General features: G+C 47.6%; 4 protein-coding genes across 4 annotated transcripts; all 4 read left to right on the top strand.

Moving 5' to 3' along the window:
- Nucleotides 1-696: 696 nt before the first annotated feature.
- Nucleotides 697-3,062, top strand: E1B28_005367 (uncharacterized protein; the record flags this gene model as incomplete). Its single annotated transcript, XM_043149925.1, has 14 exons — nucleotides 697-730; nucleotides 783-853; nucleotides 911-959; nucleotides 1,021-1,081; nucleotides 1,139-1,233; nucleotides 1,294-1,455; nucleotides 1,514-1,648; nucleotides 1,712-1,819; nucleotides 1,885-1,945; nucleotides 2,007-2,101; nucleotides 2,168-2,293; nucleotides 2,358-2,505; nucleotides 2,891-2,986; nucleotides 3,050-3,062. 14 exons carry the CDS (start codon nucleotides 697-699, stop codon nucleotides 3,060-3,062), a joined length of 1,254 nt encoding a protein of 417 aa, XP_043011009.1.
- Nucleotides 3,063-5,983: 2,921 nt separating this feature from the next.
- E1B28_005366 (uncharacterized protein) lies at nucleotides 5,984-7,719 on the top strand. The gene is made up of 6 exons (XM_043149924.1): nucleotides 5,984-6,593; nucleotides 6,670-6,873; nucleotides 6,929-7,117; nucleotides 7,173-7,318; nucleotides 7,391-7,488; nucleotides 7,547-7,719. Exons 1-6 carry the CDS (start codon nucleotides 6,080-6,082, stop codon nucleotides 7,641-7,643), a joined length of 1,248 nt encoding a protein of 415 aa, XP_043011008.1. The 5' UTR covers nucleotides 5,984-6,079; the 3' UTR covers nucleotides 7,644-7,719.
- A 1,784-nt stretch (nucleotides 7,720-9,503) lies between these two features.
- E1B28_005365 (uncharacterized protein) lies at nucleotides 9,504-11,088 on the top strand (the record flags this gene model as incomplete). Its single annotated transcript, XM_043149923.1, has 6 exons — nucleotides 9,504-10,029; nucleotides 10,107-10,313; nucleotides 10,381-10,572; nucleotides 10,630-10,775; nucleotides 10,832-10,929; nucleotides 10,992-11,088. The coding sequence occupies 6 exons, from the start codon at nucleotides 9,504-9,506 to the stop codon at nucleotides 11,086-11,088; spliced, it is 1,266 nt and encodes a 421-aa protein (XP_043011007.1).
- A 1,809-nt stretch (nucleotides 11,089-12,897) lies between these two features.
- E1B28_005364 (uncharacterized protein) lies at nucleotides 12,898-17,072 on the top strand (the record flags this gene model as incomplete). Its single annotated transcript, XM_043149922.1, has 13 exons — nucleotides 12,898-13,320; nucleotides 13,383-14,485; nucleotides 14,542-14,793; nucleotides 14,850-14,948; nucleotides 15,003-15,083; nucleotides 15,153-15,315; nucleotides 15,375-15,491; nucleotides 15,557-15,680; nucleotides 15,742-15,916; nucleotides 15,976-16,054; nucleotides 16,114-16,211; nucleotides 16,290-16,299; nucleotides 16,358-17,072. The coding sequence occupies 13 exons, from the start codon at nucleotides 12,898-12,900 to the stop codon at nucleotides 16,376-16,378; spliced, it is 2,745 nt and encodes a 914-aa protein (XP_043011006.1). The 3' UTR covers nucleotides 16,379-17,072.
- Nucleotides 17,073-17,280: the final 208 nt, after the last annotated feature.

Raw genomic sequence — 17,280 nt, 5'->3', positions numbered from 1 at the left:
TTTGGATCAGCTCCGAGCTATTTTGGAGGCTACTAGTTCGTCTAGTGCCTATGCGTCGTCAGTGCGGTTGGAACAACCCTAAGTGACTTCCTCGATTTCTTCGGAGTTTGCCAGAGATCCCCCTCTCTCCTCGTCTAGTTGTAGGCGACCATCTAGGACCTCAAGATCGAAGAGATTAAAGAAAGACTACCGAGATGGAAAGACAAAATTTAGGGAAACAATGGTGGGTCTTCGCGTATGTCTGTGCATGACTTGAACCATAGCCCAACGCGGCGTACCAGAATGTGACGTGGACCTACGCCTTTGTGCAAGTTGGTGGGAGATGATCCGATTGATCGATGAAGCGCTAGAAGTAGTCTCTATAACTTTTTTCTTTCTCTGCTTTCGTGATTGGTAGGTATACGAGACTGATGATTTAACTTTTCTAGTTCCGGTCCTGGGTATCCATTCAATCAATCCATGTCACACTTGGTGGGTAGTAGGTACACTACCCTAAACAGGGAAACGAACGGTATTGAACAATCCGCTTCTACAGTTGGACTTGGAAATTTTTTCATTGAACACATCAAACACGGCAACAATACCATCAGGTGGGTATCGGCATTTGGCAGATCTCACTTTTCCCTATAATATGCAGCTAGAGAGGGTTCCGACTTCCATCTACTTTTCCAACTTCTACTTTTTCCAACTTCAAGGATGGGAGCGAGGGCCACACGGGTAGCCCTGTACGGTATGTGGCTACAACGATTACCACGACTTGAACACTGATCGTTTACTACCAGGTATTATCATCGGATTGGCTATCTGCATCAACATCGCTGCGGGCTTGACTGAATTTGACCTAGTAACCGACGTGGGTACTGGTTAGTCCTACTATCAGTCGTCTGCCCTAACACTACTGCTTGCTCAGACTGAGATTTTCACACGTTTCGGCGCTCCCTCGCCTTTTGGTTCTGGAGGTAGGTCCCCACCCAATATACATTTTGCTCTGTAGTTGATGAATCCATTCCAATCCAATAGTGCGCTTCGGAATCGTTGCATGTGTAGTAGCATTCCTGACGTGGGTATGGACAAGTGTTCTGTGGGTGGTTCAAATATTCTCTAAAATAACATCACTCTCTAACCTTTTCTTGAACAGCATGGCCTGGAACGATAAGCCATATTCCGAAAGTGGCTTGGCACTCTCCTTGACCCACTTTATTTCATTCATAGTGATGTCTATTATCTGGCTTGGTGAGGTTTTCTCCCTCAGTGATATGATGTGCGACCGTTCATAACACTTCACAAAAAAAGCCATTGCGATCATGCATTTTGTTGAAACAACGGTTCCATGTCAAGCATCGTCGGCGTTAGACAATCCATGGTTTGATAGCGATTACCTTGCGTACATTTTCTCTGCGTGGTGTGCTGAGGCGTCAGTCGTTGGTGCTCTTTCGTTGGCTATATCTATCTTGTGTGAGTGTCCATATTCCCCTTATAAAAGACCATGACATTCACTTACTATCTGCGATAGCCGGTGCAACTGCCCTTTTCATCCTTGTCTCTTCCCGCAAAATTGGAGGACTTCAAACTAAGTTGGTTGCTCATGATGGTGAGATCAATCTTCGTGAAATGAAACACGCCACTAGAGTCCGTACCGCGCTTTACTGTGAGTGGCTCCGATGATTTGGCCTTTGGATTGACTATAATCATTTGGGTTCCATGTTCTCAGGTCTTGTTCTGGTTTTTGGTCTGGCAATTAATGTCATGACTCCCTTCTCGATTATCGTTACGATCGTTAGCTCAGAGGAAGGCTTTCTGGTTACGAATGGTGCTGATAGTAAGTAGAAATACTCATTCATCAGGCTCTTCGGAGAGAATAACATGATTGTCGTGTTCCATTAGCGGCATTCGCTGCCATCGCCTTAATATGTTCGCTGTTCACCTGGATATGGGCTAGTGTTCTGTGAGCTTTCTCCTTCATTCCATATGACTCCGCATTCATAGAATTTCTTACCTTATTTAAGGCTTGCATACCACCGTCGTATTTCACCGAAGAATCCTATGACACGGGCATCCGCCCACTGCATCTCAACGATGGTACTTGGCACTGTTTGGTTCGGTAACTATCCCCAGCGCTCCCTCGAAATTATATATTCTCATCTTTTCTTGTTCGGTCGCTAACCAGTGCTCGGAGTAATCATACTTGGCTTCGCTGGTTCCAATTGCACAATCGAAACGGACTCTGGTTTCCCGGGGTACTGTTATTTCATTCTCCCGGTGGGGGTTTTGTCCTTGTGTTTGTCCGTTCTTCGTGAGTATCGAAACATTCATCTCATATTGTTTCTCGAGGGATTCTAATGATTACGATATACCAGTCGATTCAGTATCGTTGTTCATCCGTGTCCAAATCAGGCGGGGAGGAGGGTCAATCTATAAGAGTCATGTGGCACAGTTCGATGGAGGGAGACCCGCATTAGAAGTCCAGCCGCAGGTACCACCGCTGGGCTATCATTACGGTCATCAGTGTGTTCCTATCCCGAAACCACTGCCTGTATCGGACTCCTATGCCAGCGTACAACCCCCATGTCATGCTTGCCATCATTGCTGCCACCAATGCCATGGGCATGGTGCAGCGAATGCTCATGCACATGCCCACGCGCAGGCGTGACTCGAGTATGTACGTCGATAGTTATGTTTGTGTCCATGTTTGTAGAGAAAGCAATTCCGATACTTACATTCGGACGTTCGGACCCGTTTCTTCCCGCGCGTAATTTGATTAAAATTTTCACATGAATTTGTCAGCTTTTTTTCGGACACATCCGAGTCGTTCCTTCCATCATATCGCCCATGGTCGACGTCATTCTTTCGATATGATCCCTTCTTGACTTACTTCGGCTCTTTTTCCTAGCACTTCATTTCCTGTCCTCAACCGGTTACCAGCAAACGAAACGGGTGTCGTGCAGGGCGACTACGCGCACAAAAGGCTAGCGCTAGTACTATCATGGTATGTCCACAATTTAAGGGTCTTTGGATAAAACATGACTGATCTTTGATGATGGCGTTGAAGTTATACAGCATAATTAGCGCAAGGTACGTTCACGGTATAGTGTCCCTTTGCCCAGTGACAGACCAGAGCTGAATGAACTGTCAGGGCCTTTCCCAACGTTCCTCAAAGTACTGAGAAAATTGCCTCTGCTTGATCAGGTCATTACGTTCTGCAACCATGACTCAGATCATAGATGCCCTAAATATTGAATGGCTCCAGCAAGGCGTCATCGACGTTGAGACATTCCAAGTGAGCAAAACGCATGGAGAGGCAAAAACCCGCCTGTGTAATGTTCTCTTTATAGAATGTACTATAAGTAAATCAGTCACTGACTCGGACATACACCGTCCGCATTACGACACTTTCCCCCCGAAATGACAGGTATTCCAACTCCACCAAGTTCCTGAGTGGTATAGAAATTGGAACTCTGCTTTTGACTGCACGACAAGCGGGCGGTATCATCCACCCCAGGTATGACTGACATCCTGACATTTTCTTCTTATGACTCTAAAGTTGCTCTAGAATCTCTATCATTAGTAATCCACTCCACCAATCCCGTTTGGACTCGTGGTGAGTAGATCCAATCTATGCCTCCGGGAACAGATATTAAAGGCCATCATTCAAGGGTTACCTTGATTCCCCGTTTCGAAGCCTCCCCTGCCCCCAACCATGAGTGCAAGCAACGAATATACGGATGGTAAAATCCAAAGTCGTGTATTTGTTTCAAATATACAGCCTAGGAAACATTCCACCGAAGTTCGGACTGTGTTATACTGTGCGTAACCTCAGTATTGTATCCCCGCATTGCGAGGCTCATTGTGGTCTGGTCTCCTCAAGCTCTTATTTTACTGTTCGGTCTTTCAATAAACGCCATGACCCCAATCTCCATTATCACTTATGGAGAGGTAGACTTTACAATGAGGGGTGTCGGCGTCGAGGGTAAGTCATGTTCTTCCTGCCTTCTTGTTTTTAGGAAAGTAACCTTTTCCCGCATTGTCATTCTCAGAGTCTATCATGGCACTTGCGTTGCTATGTTCGGTATTCACTTGGGTATGGGCCGGCACTCTGTGAGTTGCTTTCCCTTGATTTGTGCATGTCGCCGCGTTAGAGTTATTCAATCCCTCTTCACTTAAGGCTTGCATATCACCGTGACGTTTCATCGACCGAAACTCTTGCCCGGGCGTCAACCCACTGCATTTCGACGATGGTCCTTGGTGTATTATGGTTTGGTGACTATCTCAATCAGCTCTAACATTTACTCCGGTGTGACTGAATCTTCGATCCCACCCTGACCTGCAATCAGCGCTCGGAATAGTCATACTTGGTTTAATCGGCGCCAACTGCCCACTCGGATTGTACAGCTTCTGTACGTTCAATATTTCAGTGGGAGTTCTATCGTTGCTGCTATCCACTCTACGTACGTATTCACACTTTGTTTCTCGCTCATTCCGCATCTGAACGGTCTTCGGTAACTTACTGAATATATTATAGTTGCCTCGGTATCAGCATTCGTCTACTTAAGAACCACAACTCGAGGAGGCTCACTTTCGACGACGAATGTGGCGCAATTTGATGAGGGGGTTCCGGTTTCATGGAAGCTGGAGAGCTACACTACGTCCTGTTGAAGAGAGCAATAGTGTCAGCACGTAGGACTTACTCAAAATATTCGAGAGGGAGTGTTCAATTCATGCAAATTGCTAATTGTATTCTTTCATTCAAAACTTTTTGAACTCTTTGAACTCGATCATACAAAGTGTGTGGCCACATGGCCAAAGGCCTGAAAAGGAAGGCAAATTTCCCAAATCGGAAACTTACCCGGCAAAAGCCGATGCATATCGTCTTATGAGTTTTTTTGAGGTACAGGGATTTGATTAATTCCGTGAACATGCGTTCCCTGGTGCGCCTGTCGGCTAAGCAAGCGCCCTCGGGTAATGGGCGGTTGTAGTGGCATACATACGGCCGATGATTGAGATTGAAACTCCGACTCTGTTCCGAAGTAAATCCGACGTTATCGATAGGACGTCTCGCACCTTTCCCTAGGAGTCTCGAGCCTCAAACATCTATGTCCAGCCTCCAGGAGCCTGTTTCCGAGGGGTTGAAAAACTCTCATAATGGAATGGTACACAATATATAGTATTCGAGTTGGTAGGAGACTAAGTACAGTGTATTTGAGGATGCAAGGTACTTGAACACGTTGATTCGCCTGTATAGCGACTATCAGCGGAGTTTTAATATCGCTGAACATTCCGACCCTGCCGAGCGTGAAACGCAGAGTTCGCGTGTTCATGGAATTAATCAAATCCCTGTAAATGCTCATCATCAACGACGACGACGATTCTAGCACGCTGACTATCCTGTCTTCGATACCCCGTTCCATCGTGAATAACAGAGACTAGTAATACACATATTGTTCTCGGAACGGCTGTATTCCTTCACACAGATCTAAACTTCCGAAAAAGCCTAATCGATCGAAAACAACAACATCACAATCCTATGTCCACCTATCTCAACTATGATAGAGCCCAGCCCTCGTAATGTTTTCTATATTCAATCTGAGCTTTGTGACCTACTAACCTCCTCCAACCCCTCGCACTGCCAAACCGTACCACCTGCGCACACCCACCCAAGTGCAGACACGATGAAGATTGAAATGTAATTTCTACGATGGGATACAACAAAATGTAATCCTCGTGTTCTACGAACACAAGAAGCGTGTGGTTGTGCTTACATTCCGCCAAACTGTCTTTTCTAACCGAGTTGTACCATTCGGCGATCACTTCGAATCGACGTCGCTACGTAACTCACACGGACATATCCAACCCTTGCTTGAAAGAGGTTGAAAGAGGTATGTAGTTGGCCCCGAAGACTCCGATTATCCCTCGAAGATCAATCATCTTGACGATCATCCGTAAGTGAAACAAAATTCAATTATAATTATTTGCGACCGCGTAACCACGCCGGGACGACCGAGCGAGTTGCCCTACACACATAACGTCTTCAAACACGGCACGCCATATTTCCCCTCCCCACGACTGCACACCCAAGAAAAAAATGCTCCGTCTTCCCTCCCTACTGTTAACTTTCACTCTCGGAGGAGGTCTCAAATTTCCCGCTGCTCAATCAGAGTTTGACGATTTGTCTATTCGAACGATACGTTTCCCTTCAGACCGTGTTGAAAGCCTTCCTCTCGCCGTTATTGAAGGTCTTCAGACTTCACCTACCCTCCCTCGCCCACTCTCTTCCGACTCTCTTAACGCTGCACGGGCTTTGTTTGCGAATATCACCTCGGCAACTGGAAAGAATATCTCTGATGAAGCTATTGAAGAACTCCATGGGTGGTACGGAAGGAGACTTTGGGGGGCTGGGTTTGTGGATATCACGGGCTCCGAAGGTGGGGTGAGGTCGTTGGAAGTCACTACGCCAGATTTCCCTACCCCGGATCCTTCTAAACACCCCGAGTTGATCCCGATGTTGGCGAAAGCGAAAGCCTCCGAGATTGAGGGGTATGTAACGCAGTTGTCGACAGCATATGCTACGCGGTATTACCGCAGTACGAATGCTCGTGGTAAGTTGTTTTGTTTTTGTCTTGATGGCGATGATCTGATGTTGTTTTTTTGTTTTGTGATTTGTTGGGTTGTTAGCACCGGCTCTTTGGATTCAATCCCAGTTCTCTTCTTGGTTTGGAAGCTCGCAGAAGTTAGCGGAGAACTCGTTTGATCAACCGAATGTGATTGGGAGGATTGAGGCCAAGTCGGAGGATGCGAACGCTCCCATTGTTCTCCTTGGTGCTCATCTAGATTCGACGAGTCAGACTCCATCGTCGAAAGCTCCTGGTGCTGATGATGGTGAGAATGTCGTGAAACCATTGAACGCCGGATGTGCTAAAGGGTTATTTTCTAGATGCCTCGGGTGTCGCGGTTATGATGGCTGTCATGCGGATCCTCAAGGATAGCAACTACCAGGGGACTTACGCAATTGAAGCTCACGCCTATGCTGGTGAAGAAGGGGGCTTACTTGGTTCTCAAGCGCTTGCAAAGGCGTACAAAGCCGCTGGGAAGGATATTCGTGGAATGGATTTAGAGATGGTTGGTGAGTAAGGCCGGCATTTTTCGGTTTTCCGTTGGTCTCACTTAACGGTGACTAGGTTGGCAACCCAACACTTTGACCAACTCCGGCAAGTCGAGCACTATTACCATTCTTTCTGATCCGAATATTGCGATGAGTACCCACATGACCCAAATTGTGGAGGCTTATGTTCCTACTGCTGAGAGGAGGAGCGTTGCCTGCGGTGTACGTGATAGTATCTAACCATTTATTACCTGCATCGGCTGCCAGGAAACCCGGCTAAACCTTCTTTTACAGTACGGCTGCAGTGACCATTACTCGTTCTCCGACCAAGGATACCCAGTTGTCTGTATCGCCTCCTACGGACCCAACGATAGTGACTTGAACCCTAACTAGTAAGTTGACTTATTCCCTTTTTTTGGGAAACTCTCTGAGGTTTCCGGATATTTTCAGCCATACGATGAATGACACCGTCGATACGCTCAATTTTGATAGGTCTGTTGACTTTGTAAAGGCCGCATTGGCATGGGTCCTTGAAGTGGCGGCTTGAACTTCTCACACATGAGTCGCATTTCAATGTGTTTTAATGAGTCGAAGAGAAGAACATTTGAATTGTACGATATCGCCCAGTCACGGAAAGAGTGGTATTAAGGAGTGTTCGGGAATTTTCATCCGTCGGATGCCGAATGCCGAGGATTCTCACGGTTGTCCGAGAGCTTCCGCCGATATTTTTGTCGAACCAGCACCCCACGTGCGTGCACCATGAACCTATCTATCTATCTATCCACCACCCTCGAAACTGCTTGAGGGGGATATCTGGCATGACTGAACAGAGGACGGTATCTACGATTGGCTTAATGGGAAGCTAGCGCCTACTTAATACAACGACAGCGGCCCAGCAATACGACTCTTCGAGCTTCAACTTGCCCAACGATCACCGCCGTTTTTAACTCGTACGGTCATTTCACTTACAACCTTTTAGACTGATCAACTTCAACTTCCCCTCACAGGCATGCTGTATTGTCCAGTATACTGATTGCTTCTCCCCCCTGGTCTTCAAGTACATCTGCAGGTTTCTCTTTCAAGTCAACAGCTCTCCTGGACTCGAGAGAGAGGCGTTGCCGTCAAATTCGGTGTCAAGGAGTGCCTGTTCGAATGAAATGATGCTTCTGAAGAACATGGTGAGAGTCAGTCCGCTTTCATGATACTGTTTTCATTGACACATCAACGACAGCACTCCCTGCCTCACATCTCAACGATTCTGCCCACGAGAGTAGCCTACAGGACCTGGGAGGTACCTCAAAGGATGGAATGCGAGCTAGTGGTTGCATGGAGGTACGTTCTTCTCTTTCACCTCGATATGTCGACATTGTTTAACGCTTCACGCCTTTTGTCTAGCCTCGAAGTTGCTCGAAGCCAATACCTCACAACCCCATGCCATAATTTCCCTGGTCGATTACGCAGATGCTATCCCTACTGCGCCTCAGAAATTCTTTCATTCTGAATCAACAAATTTTGGATGGGGTAATCCTTGCTCTTGCTCTCGTTTACGCCTGCTGGTGTTCGGCTGCTCTATGTTCACGATTATTGTGTCATCCACTCGAACAAATCCTGCTTCGGTCCCTCCTCTCCTCCACTTCTGGGCATTTCCGGGCCGTCGGCCAAAGAACTTGGAGCACTGGGGAGTAACATTCTCGAAACGCTGTTGCCACACCAAGCTGGAAATCAGAGGAGGATAGCTGTGGTAGGATGGATAATTGAGTCACGGCAGGGCATTTCTGGCTTTTGGTTCAGTGAATTAGGACGGGACGCTCTATCGCCTGGTATCCATAAGCGCTATTACCTGCTTTCCAATTCTAACCGTATCAATTACAGGCTGACTACAGGACAATATTTCCGCTATGGATATTATGTAAATAACTTTCCCTAATCCTGAGCCAGACATGTGTTCTTCGAGTTCTTCTGCGGGGTTGTTGTATAAGTACCTGATGCGCGAACAACGTCCGGTCAGTATTCTCAACTTCGATTTACTACATAGCATCTGGATACGAACTCTCCTTCTTAGATCAACAGAGCCAACTCGAAATTCCTGTATTGGGATCGCATGTTCTTTCAATCAGGCTGTAGTTGAACCATATGCGACTTCTTCCCGGTCGCTAACATGCTATCAAACAACCACACGTCTTATCCGCCATAGCGTAACTGCAGATATACAAATTCAGACTCAGATTCTTCGTCGCTCCATGCAACTCACTTTATCACGCGGTGGTGGCGGTCTAACTACGCCGGGGAAGTTTCGGTTGCCTTACATACGAACCTTCACTAACACGCGGCAAAGAATACTTATAACAAGTTCTTACTCGTCGCGCTAGGCCTTCTACTTTCACCCTCCTCACGACTCCATCGAGAAATGCTCACTGTTCCCTCTCTACTGTTAGCCATCGCTCTTGGAGGAGCTCTCGGAGCTCCTGCCTCACAATCGGAGTTTGACGATTTATCCATTCGAACAATCCAATTCCCTTCATACCATGAGGAAAAACTCCCTCTTGCCGTTATCGAAGGCCTTCAGTTTTCACCTGCCCTGCCTCGACCACTCTCCTCCGAATCTCTTAACGCTGCACGGGCTTCGTTCGCGAATATCTCTTCGGTGACTGGAACGAGTATCTCCGATGAAGCTATCGAAGAGCTCCAAGGCCGGTATGGAAGGAGACTTTGGGGGCCTGGGTATATGGATATCACTGCTGATTCCGAAGTTGAGGCGAGATCGTTGGAAGAAAGACAAGTCACTGTGCCGAATTTCCCGACCCCGGATCCTTCTCAACATCCCGAGTTGACGCCGATGTTGGCGAAAGTTACTGCCTCCGAGATCAAGGGGTATGTAACGCAGTTGTCGACAGCATATGCTACGCGGTATTACCGCAGTACGAATGCTCGTGGTAGGTTGTTTTTTTTCTTGGTCTTGATGGTGATGATCTGATGTCGTTTTTTGTTTTGTGATTTGTTGGGTTGTTAGCACCGGCTCTTTGGATTCAATCCCAATTTTCTTCTTGGCTTGGAAGCTCACAAACGAAGTTGGCGGAGAACTCGTTTGATCAGCCGAATGTGATCGGGAGGATTGAGGCCAAGTCGGGAGATCCGAATGCTCCCATTGTTCTCCTCGGTGCTCATCTAGATTCGACGAGTCAGACTCCGTCGACGAAAGCTCCTGGTGCTGATGATGGTGAGAGCGTTTTGAATTCATTGAACGTATTACGGGGGATGTGCTAAAGGGTTAACTATATTCATAGATGCTTCGGGTGTCGCGGTTATGATGGCTATCATGCGGATTCTGAAGGGTAGCAACTACCAGGGGACTTATGCAATTGAAGCTCATGCCTATGCTGGTGAAGAAGGAGGTTTACTTGGTTCTCAAGCGCTTGCCAAGTCGTACAAAGCCGCTGGAAAGAATATTCGTGGAATGTTGGATTTTGAGATGGTCGGTAAGGCCGGCATTTTTCGGTTTTCGTCGTATGTTGTTCATACTTAGCGATGACTAGGTTGGCAGCCCAACACTTCGACCAACTCTGGCAAGTCGAGTACTATTTCCATTCTTTCCGACCCTGTTACTGCGATGAGCACCCACATGACCAGCGTCGTGAAGGCTTATGTTCCTACTGCTGAGAGGAGAAGCGTTGCATGCGGTGTACGTGATAGTATCTAACCATTTATTACCTGCATCGGCTGACCCTTCTTTTACAGTATGGCTGCAGTGACCATTACTCGTTCTACAACCAAGGATACCCAGTTGTCTGTATTGCCTCCTACGGTCCTAATGACAGTAATTTGAACCCTGGATAGTAAGTTGTCTTATTCGTTTCTTTTTGGGAAACTCAGCGCTGAGCTTTACGGATGCTTTCAGCCATACGACGAATGACACCGTCGATAAGCTCAGTTTTGATAGATCTGTTGACTTTGTGAAGGCGGGATTGGCATGGATTGTTGAGGTAGCAGCTTAAATGTATGGTTACGAATATACGGCTTGGGTAAATTGTATGATAACCAAGTAAAGCCAGGAACGACAGCCGCAGCCATGAAGTCGGAAATGGTTGCCGAAGCCCGGTCCGAAAGTTCGGTTAAACCGCGGGAATTGTAGCTGGCGGCTGTAAGTGGTCCGGCTGTCTAAACCCTGAGTCGAACCATCATCTCGTCGCCCACAATCTTCATCCCGCCCCGCCTCCCTGGAACTTTAGAGTTATAGGATAATTATTCACTTGGAATTGGGGACGGCTGTTTTGGAAGATTTACTTCTCAGATTCAGGGGATTATTAGCTCATCCGAGGACCTGTCAAGACCCCAACTAAATCGGTACCTCTGTGAAGATCATCAACCGGACTAGAACCGCAGCACTGACAGCACTCGTCATTTGGGATTTTGGACTTCGAAGTGATAGTGATGGCGCAGAATGGTATGTTGGTTTGAGATCTCTTGGAGAGCCGGTTCTGTACTCTCGAATTCGTATGTTTGTTTCTGCTGTAATTGTGAGAATTGACTACTGAGGAGATGGGTATAGGTGATACAAAACCTTTGGTTCCTCATCTCGGTCGCGAAGTACAGAGAACCTCGATATATTGACAAGATCGCAAGGGCTATATCACAGAAGCCTCGTTTCCCGACGTGTAGCAGTCTCTCTTCGACGGGAGGAACTGGGATACCATTATCACATCTTCAAAGCGTCGTTCCTCGCTATTTGTCTGCAATGGCTTGCTTGCTCAATATTACCAGGTGCATGGTTTAGTCCTGGAGATTGGTTATTTGGAAGGTATATTCCTTCGTACTCGGATGGGTGGGATTAATTCTGATATGTGCTCCACTTTTCTCGATGATGTAGGCTTTGACGGGAGAAGCATAGTGTATCACGCCTTTTTTTCTCGCTGTAGAACGTTAGCTGGCGCTCCTCACACTGAGTCACCCTTCTTAATCAGACGTCTTATATCGCGCAGTCACCGTCTGGTGTGATTATACCGGGCTCGCTGTCTTGTGTTGGAGATCGTTGGGTGATAAGGTATCTGGATTTCGCGGCATTTCAGGAGGGGAATTATCCTGCGGATTCCCTCGGGCTACAGGGACCTACCGAGTGAAAATGAGTTGCGGAAGACATTCCTCGGCGTTCCTCACGGCCTCGTTTTACAATGTCAAGGGCTTTCGTAGAGGGTGGTGATAACGGACTCCGATGTCGTTCGTTTCCGAAGATGTGAAGGCCAGGGTAGGTGTCGATCTTTTTCGCTACGATTCATTTGTTAATTCCACCAAAACCTTTCGCTTGAATAGGAAGGTTGGATACTGTAACAGGAAGTTCTGTGCTTGTGATCGTGGTACAGGATAGTGGGGTGCGACCGGTCCCGCTGGGAAGCCAATCATTGAAGGTAAACTTTAATTCATCGGTGGCGTTTCATATTCTTACGACAGAGTATCTTCAGAACAAAATTCCAAGAAAAAACCTGTATTAGTAACCGTTCATTGCTGAATATGAACCTTTAACATAAAAAACGAGGGTCAACGAGGCTGGTAGCCTCGAAAGGGACCCGAATTTTGCGGCAATTTACCCGAAAAGGAAATCCGAGCAAACCCAAAAGCTTCTCTGTCAAACTTTGGTATAAAAAGGCTCGGAGACTAAAACCCAAATCTCAACTATTTCCTCTTCGTTACCTCTTTCCTTTCAACCACCATCAACCCCCTTTGTTTTGTTCACTCTTTCCCCGTTGTCGTCGCCATCATCAACATCCTCGAGCCCAACGTGACGGTTCATGTCTATGGACAATCTTCCAATGCCTTCACCGCCTTCCATGCTCGACGATCAGCACGCTCGTCAACGCCACCTAAATACAGCACCTCCTGCTAATGCTACGACCGCCGCTTCAATCTGGGCTCCTCAACCTCAGCCGTCTGAGACGACGTGGCCTCGTACACTCGACTCTTTCTCCAGAGTTGTAGCTGAACGCGAAGAGCCTAATCATCCGCAACAGCAGGAGCAGCAGTGTCAGGTTTCCGTGCGCCCAGAGTTGCACCACTCCTCGAGCATGCCTTCGCCGGGTCATCCTCTTGTGACTCGCGAAGATGTCTTCGGTCCAGCGCCTCAGGCCAAGGATATGAGGTTTCCTTATCAGCAACATCAGCAGCAGCCACCCACGAAGGAAATCGGCGTCATTGGCGATGGTAGGAAGACGATTACGCCTGAACTGGATAATTCGGTAGTTATATGCGCTTTTTCTCGTCCACATCGTGTTGACTTTTCCTTCTCTATTCTTTTCAGCACGTAGAGCAGCTACTTCGTACTTTAAACCTCAATTCGCCCGAGCCTTACCATCTCAAACAAAAGCCTTCTTCGCTCAATCTCCACCTTGATCAATCAGCATCTCGTTCGCCCGATTTCTCACCAATTTCCATCTCTTCCACTCTTCCTACTCCTACAGACCTTTCTCCCGCACGTTCGTTCGTTGAAAACGGCAGCTACAAGCAATACGTTGGCTTGAACTCGCCGACCGACTTCGTTTCAGCAGCTCGCCCTGGTGCTAATGCATATCTAGCTCAGCAGCACGCTTTGATTTACGACCCACCTTCCCCCACTCGTATAGGGAACAATTACTCTACCTCCTACACTAATAACGCCAACGGGGCGCAACCAGCCTCTCAGACGTCCGGTGCCGCGAATTGCATTCATTCCCCTGACGCGTCTGCTTATTCTCACTTGCTCAAAACGTTCATGGAACAGCAATCTCCTGCTACGAGCGCCTCCAACAACATGTTTCTTTCCTATTCTCCATTTACCAATCATTCAGCCGCTCTCGCTTTAGCATCCGCCAACGTTAACCAGAAGCTTTTCAGCATCAGTGAATCTCCAACCACAGCTGTACCGGCTCAACTCCAAACAAGCCTTCGCCGTACATCAGGTTCGGTTGAGGGCTCTCTTCCTTCATTTAGCAATACCAATCACATGGCGGATTCGCTCTCTCGAGGTTTAGCTGGTGCGGCCTTACCTTCAGAGTGGGCGTCAATGCAAATTCCTCCCCAGGTGTTGCAGCATCAAGCCATGCTCGCTCATCAGCAGCAGCGCCAGACGACGGCTGCCTCACTCCAGTCGTATCAACATCAGCAGCAAGCTCAGGTTGATGGCTCGATTGGACTTGGTTTGCCTTTGGGGGAATGGCGAAGGATGGTTGAGGACGGGAGACTTCCGCCTTCCATCAGTCATAACGGCGGGTCGAATGCCATCTCATCGGCGGGTGGAGCAGTAGGACTCGGAATTGTCGGTTATGGAAGCGCAGCCAGTTCTGGTACGGAAACGGTTCACAGTAGCTTGAGCGGTGGTGGAATTGAAGACTCTATTCACGCACCTCAGCACCTCAGATCTCTTTCGTATGTCTTCATCTTATCACTTTGCTTTCGATGAACTGATTATTCCGCTTCATCAGATCTTACGCCTCTCCATATCCTAGCACATATCCTAGCGGCCAACAGCAACAACAGCAGCAATCTCTTCCATCGGAGTCTCAGGCCACTTCTCACACCAACTCTCATCAGAGGCACTCCACTCAAGGCAGTCCTAGGGACTCGCATGAACCTCTTCAACCCATCAATTTCTTGTCTTTACTTCATCCTTCGAGTTCGCCGCCGTATCATTCCTTCGTCGCTAGGATTATCAAGAACAGCGACCAACAGGCCAGGTAACATTTGGATTAGCATATCGATGACCGGCACTAACAATGGGTATCGTCTTTAGCATCTTTCTGCAACAAAAACTGAAGGTCGCCGATGCGGCTGAGCGAAGCAAGATTGTGGATGCGATTTGTGCGCGAGGTTACGAGATGATGGCTCATCGGTGAGTGCTCAATATACTCACTCCTACTGTTTCGGGGTTCTGACTAGTGCTTAGGTTCGGTAATTGGGCGGTACAGCGATGCCTCGAAGCTGCCTCGACAGCTGAGGAGAGGAAGAAGATTGTCTCGTGTATGAGGTTTGTGGCCTCAGATTTTCTTCATCTCCTTCTCTTCGCTATTATTTACGGTTCTTAACGTTTCTTTAGAGGCCGTATCGTCGAGTTGGCGACCAACTGCTACGGGTGCCACGTCCTTCAAAAAGCGCTTGATTGCGAGGAAGAAATTCGTTTTCTAATCGTCTCCGAGTTGCTGTTGGGAGATCCAGCGCAGACGCTGGTGAACAAGCATGCCAGTCACGTTTGGAGCAAGGTGAGAGACTGTCCCTGCGAAGCTCACCTATATGTCACAATATCTGATATCCCTTTCAGATTATGGAGTTATCCTGGACTCCTCCTGCTCCTCCCATTTTTGCCTATGTGAACAAGTCTCTTCGGGGCAAGTGGGCTGCTCTGGCCTGCCACGAAACGGGTTCCTTAGTTGTTCAGGTAAGCTGTTTCGGTCGATTATTATTTCCATCATCATTTACCCTGATCGGTTGGTGCATCTCTAGCATGCTTTTGAGAATCTTGAAGACCACGCCAAGGATGATATCGTCGATGAGTTGTTGAGTCAAGGTCCCGCGGTGTTCAGTGAGGTCACAAAGAACCAGTGGGGAAGCTACTGTGTTCAACACAGTGAGCAAAGTTTTCCATCCGATCTCTTTGTTTGTGCTGATTGTCGTTAATTGTCTTCCAGTTCTCGAACACGGCTCAGATAAACACCGCCAGGTCACCTTGGAGCTTTTGATCAACGACTTGTTGGACTACGCCACCAATGAGCAGGGCTACAAGAGCATTACGAAGGCTTTGAAGGAGGGCGGCAAGGATACCTTGAATATGGTCGTCAAGAGGATGTGCGAGCCTGCGAAGAGGTCAGTCTGGGAGGCTCTTGATTTCTTCATGATGCTAACTGTCCTCGGGGACCTTGCAGCGGTTCTCGACGCGCTACGATCGTCGATCTTGCCCTATCGGCTACTGGCAGCCAGCTGATTGCGAGCGTTCTACCTTCGGTACGTCTTGCTCTTTCCAGTATCCTTGTCGGTCGAACGCTGACATTGCCTGTTTTCAGGCCGACAAGGATCAACGTGCCTCATTGTACGAATGTATTCGTGGCCATATCGTTACACTTCGTGGTTGCAAGACTGGCTCGAAAGTCATCTGGTTGTTGTGAGTTGCTCAGTTGACACACCCTCTCCGTGTTTACTAATGCGTGGCCACTTCCCTTCTTTCCATCACCCATCGTAGTGACCGTATGGTGGGTATTTCTTGCTCCGATCGCGGAATGAACGCTGATAGACGTACTCTTCCTGTAGCGCGCTTACTATGGCTACTAAGCTCGTCGAAACGTTTCACACTCCTCTGCAATATTGCTGCTCTTCATTCGATTTTTTCACTGTCTCGTCGATCTTGTCGCCGTTTCTCCATTGCTACATCCGCCGCTGGCGTGCCGCGGTCAATTTCTTTCGACTTCATCATCCACCCACTGCAAATATCTCACTACCCTTCAGCTCAAGTTCCAATTGCATCTCAAAACCATCACGCTCATCATGTTATTCGTTATAAATCTTAGGGCAGCATCCCAGCCTTAACGAAGGGGTGCTTCGGCCCGTCGCGGTCAATCTTATAGCAGGAAATTCGAAACTTTCGCCAATCGTAAAGCATTCAAAACGTAAATCAATCATCATACAGCATACACCCATTCGCATACGAACTTTGAACCATCCATTATCAATCACATATCTTCGCCTGCTTCACGGCATAATATTACCATTTCGCATAATCGCTAGATATTCCAGTCACATCAAAACGAGCTTTGTCTCTTAGATCTTTTCCACCACACTGCCACCTTGTTCATATACTTTTCCCCCCCTCATCTTCCTGCCCCTCCTATTTCTTAAAGATTTCCTTTTGTTCATTTTTGTTGCAACTCGTCCAACGCCAATATTTGTCGTTTGTCGTTGGTCGGCCGTAGAAGATCTTTTAGCTCGTGCTTCGTAAAACTCCTCTAGCTTGGACACCTCCTTCCCGCTTGCTGTTTATAAAGTTCGCTTGTTTGCATGTCCGCACATACCAAGTTATCGTTCATACGTATTGCTATTTCTTCACTGTCGTTTATCCGTCTTGTTGTCTTTTGCAAAATAGCTTTTTAGCTTTCTTGTAGGCACTTATGTGTACATCATGTTTTTTAGTGGCCGATTTGCCCTTGAACTTTTATCCGCGCACCTCGGTGACTAAC

Source organism: Marasmius oreades, chromosome 3 (assembly GCF_018924745.1).
Source record: "Marasmius oreades isolate 03SP1 chromosome 3, whole genome shotgun sequence".
In the NCBI taxonomy this organism is placed as follows: domain Eukaryota; kingdom Fungi; phylum Basidiomycota; class Agaricomycetes; order Agaricales; family Marasmiaceae; genus Marasmius; species Marasmius oreades.
The sequence above is the reverse complement of the archived record's forward strand: the minus strand, read 5'-3'. Positions and strand labels throughout refer to the sequence as shown.

Bases quoted from the DNA above. Each gene is read 5' to 3' on its own strand.
- E1B28_005366 (XM_043149924.1), top strand. From the start codon at position 6,080: ATGCTCCGTCTTCCCTCCCTACTGTTAACTTTCACTCTCGGAGGAGGT. The intron at 7,319-7,390 runs GTACGTGATAGT...CTTCTTTTACAG, and splicing joins GGAGGAGCGTTGCCTGCGGT to TACGGCTGCAGTGACCATTA. The intron at 7,489-7,546 runs GTAAGTTGACTT...GGATATTTTCAG, and splicing joins AGTGACTTGAACCCTAACTA to CCATACGATGAATGACACCG.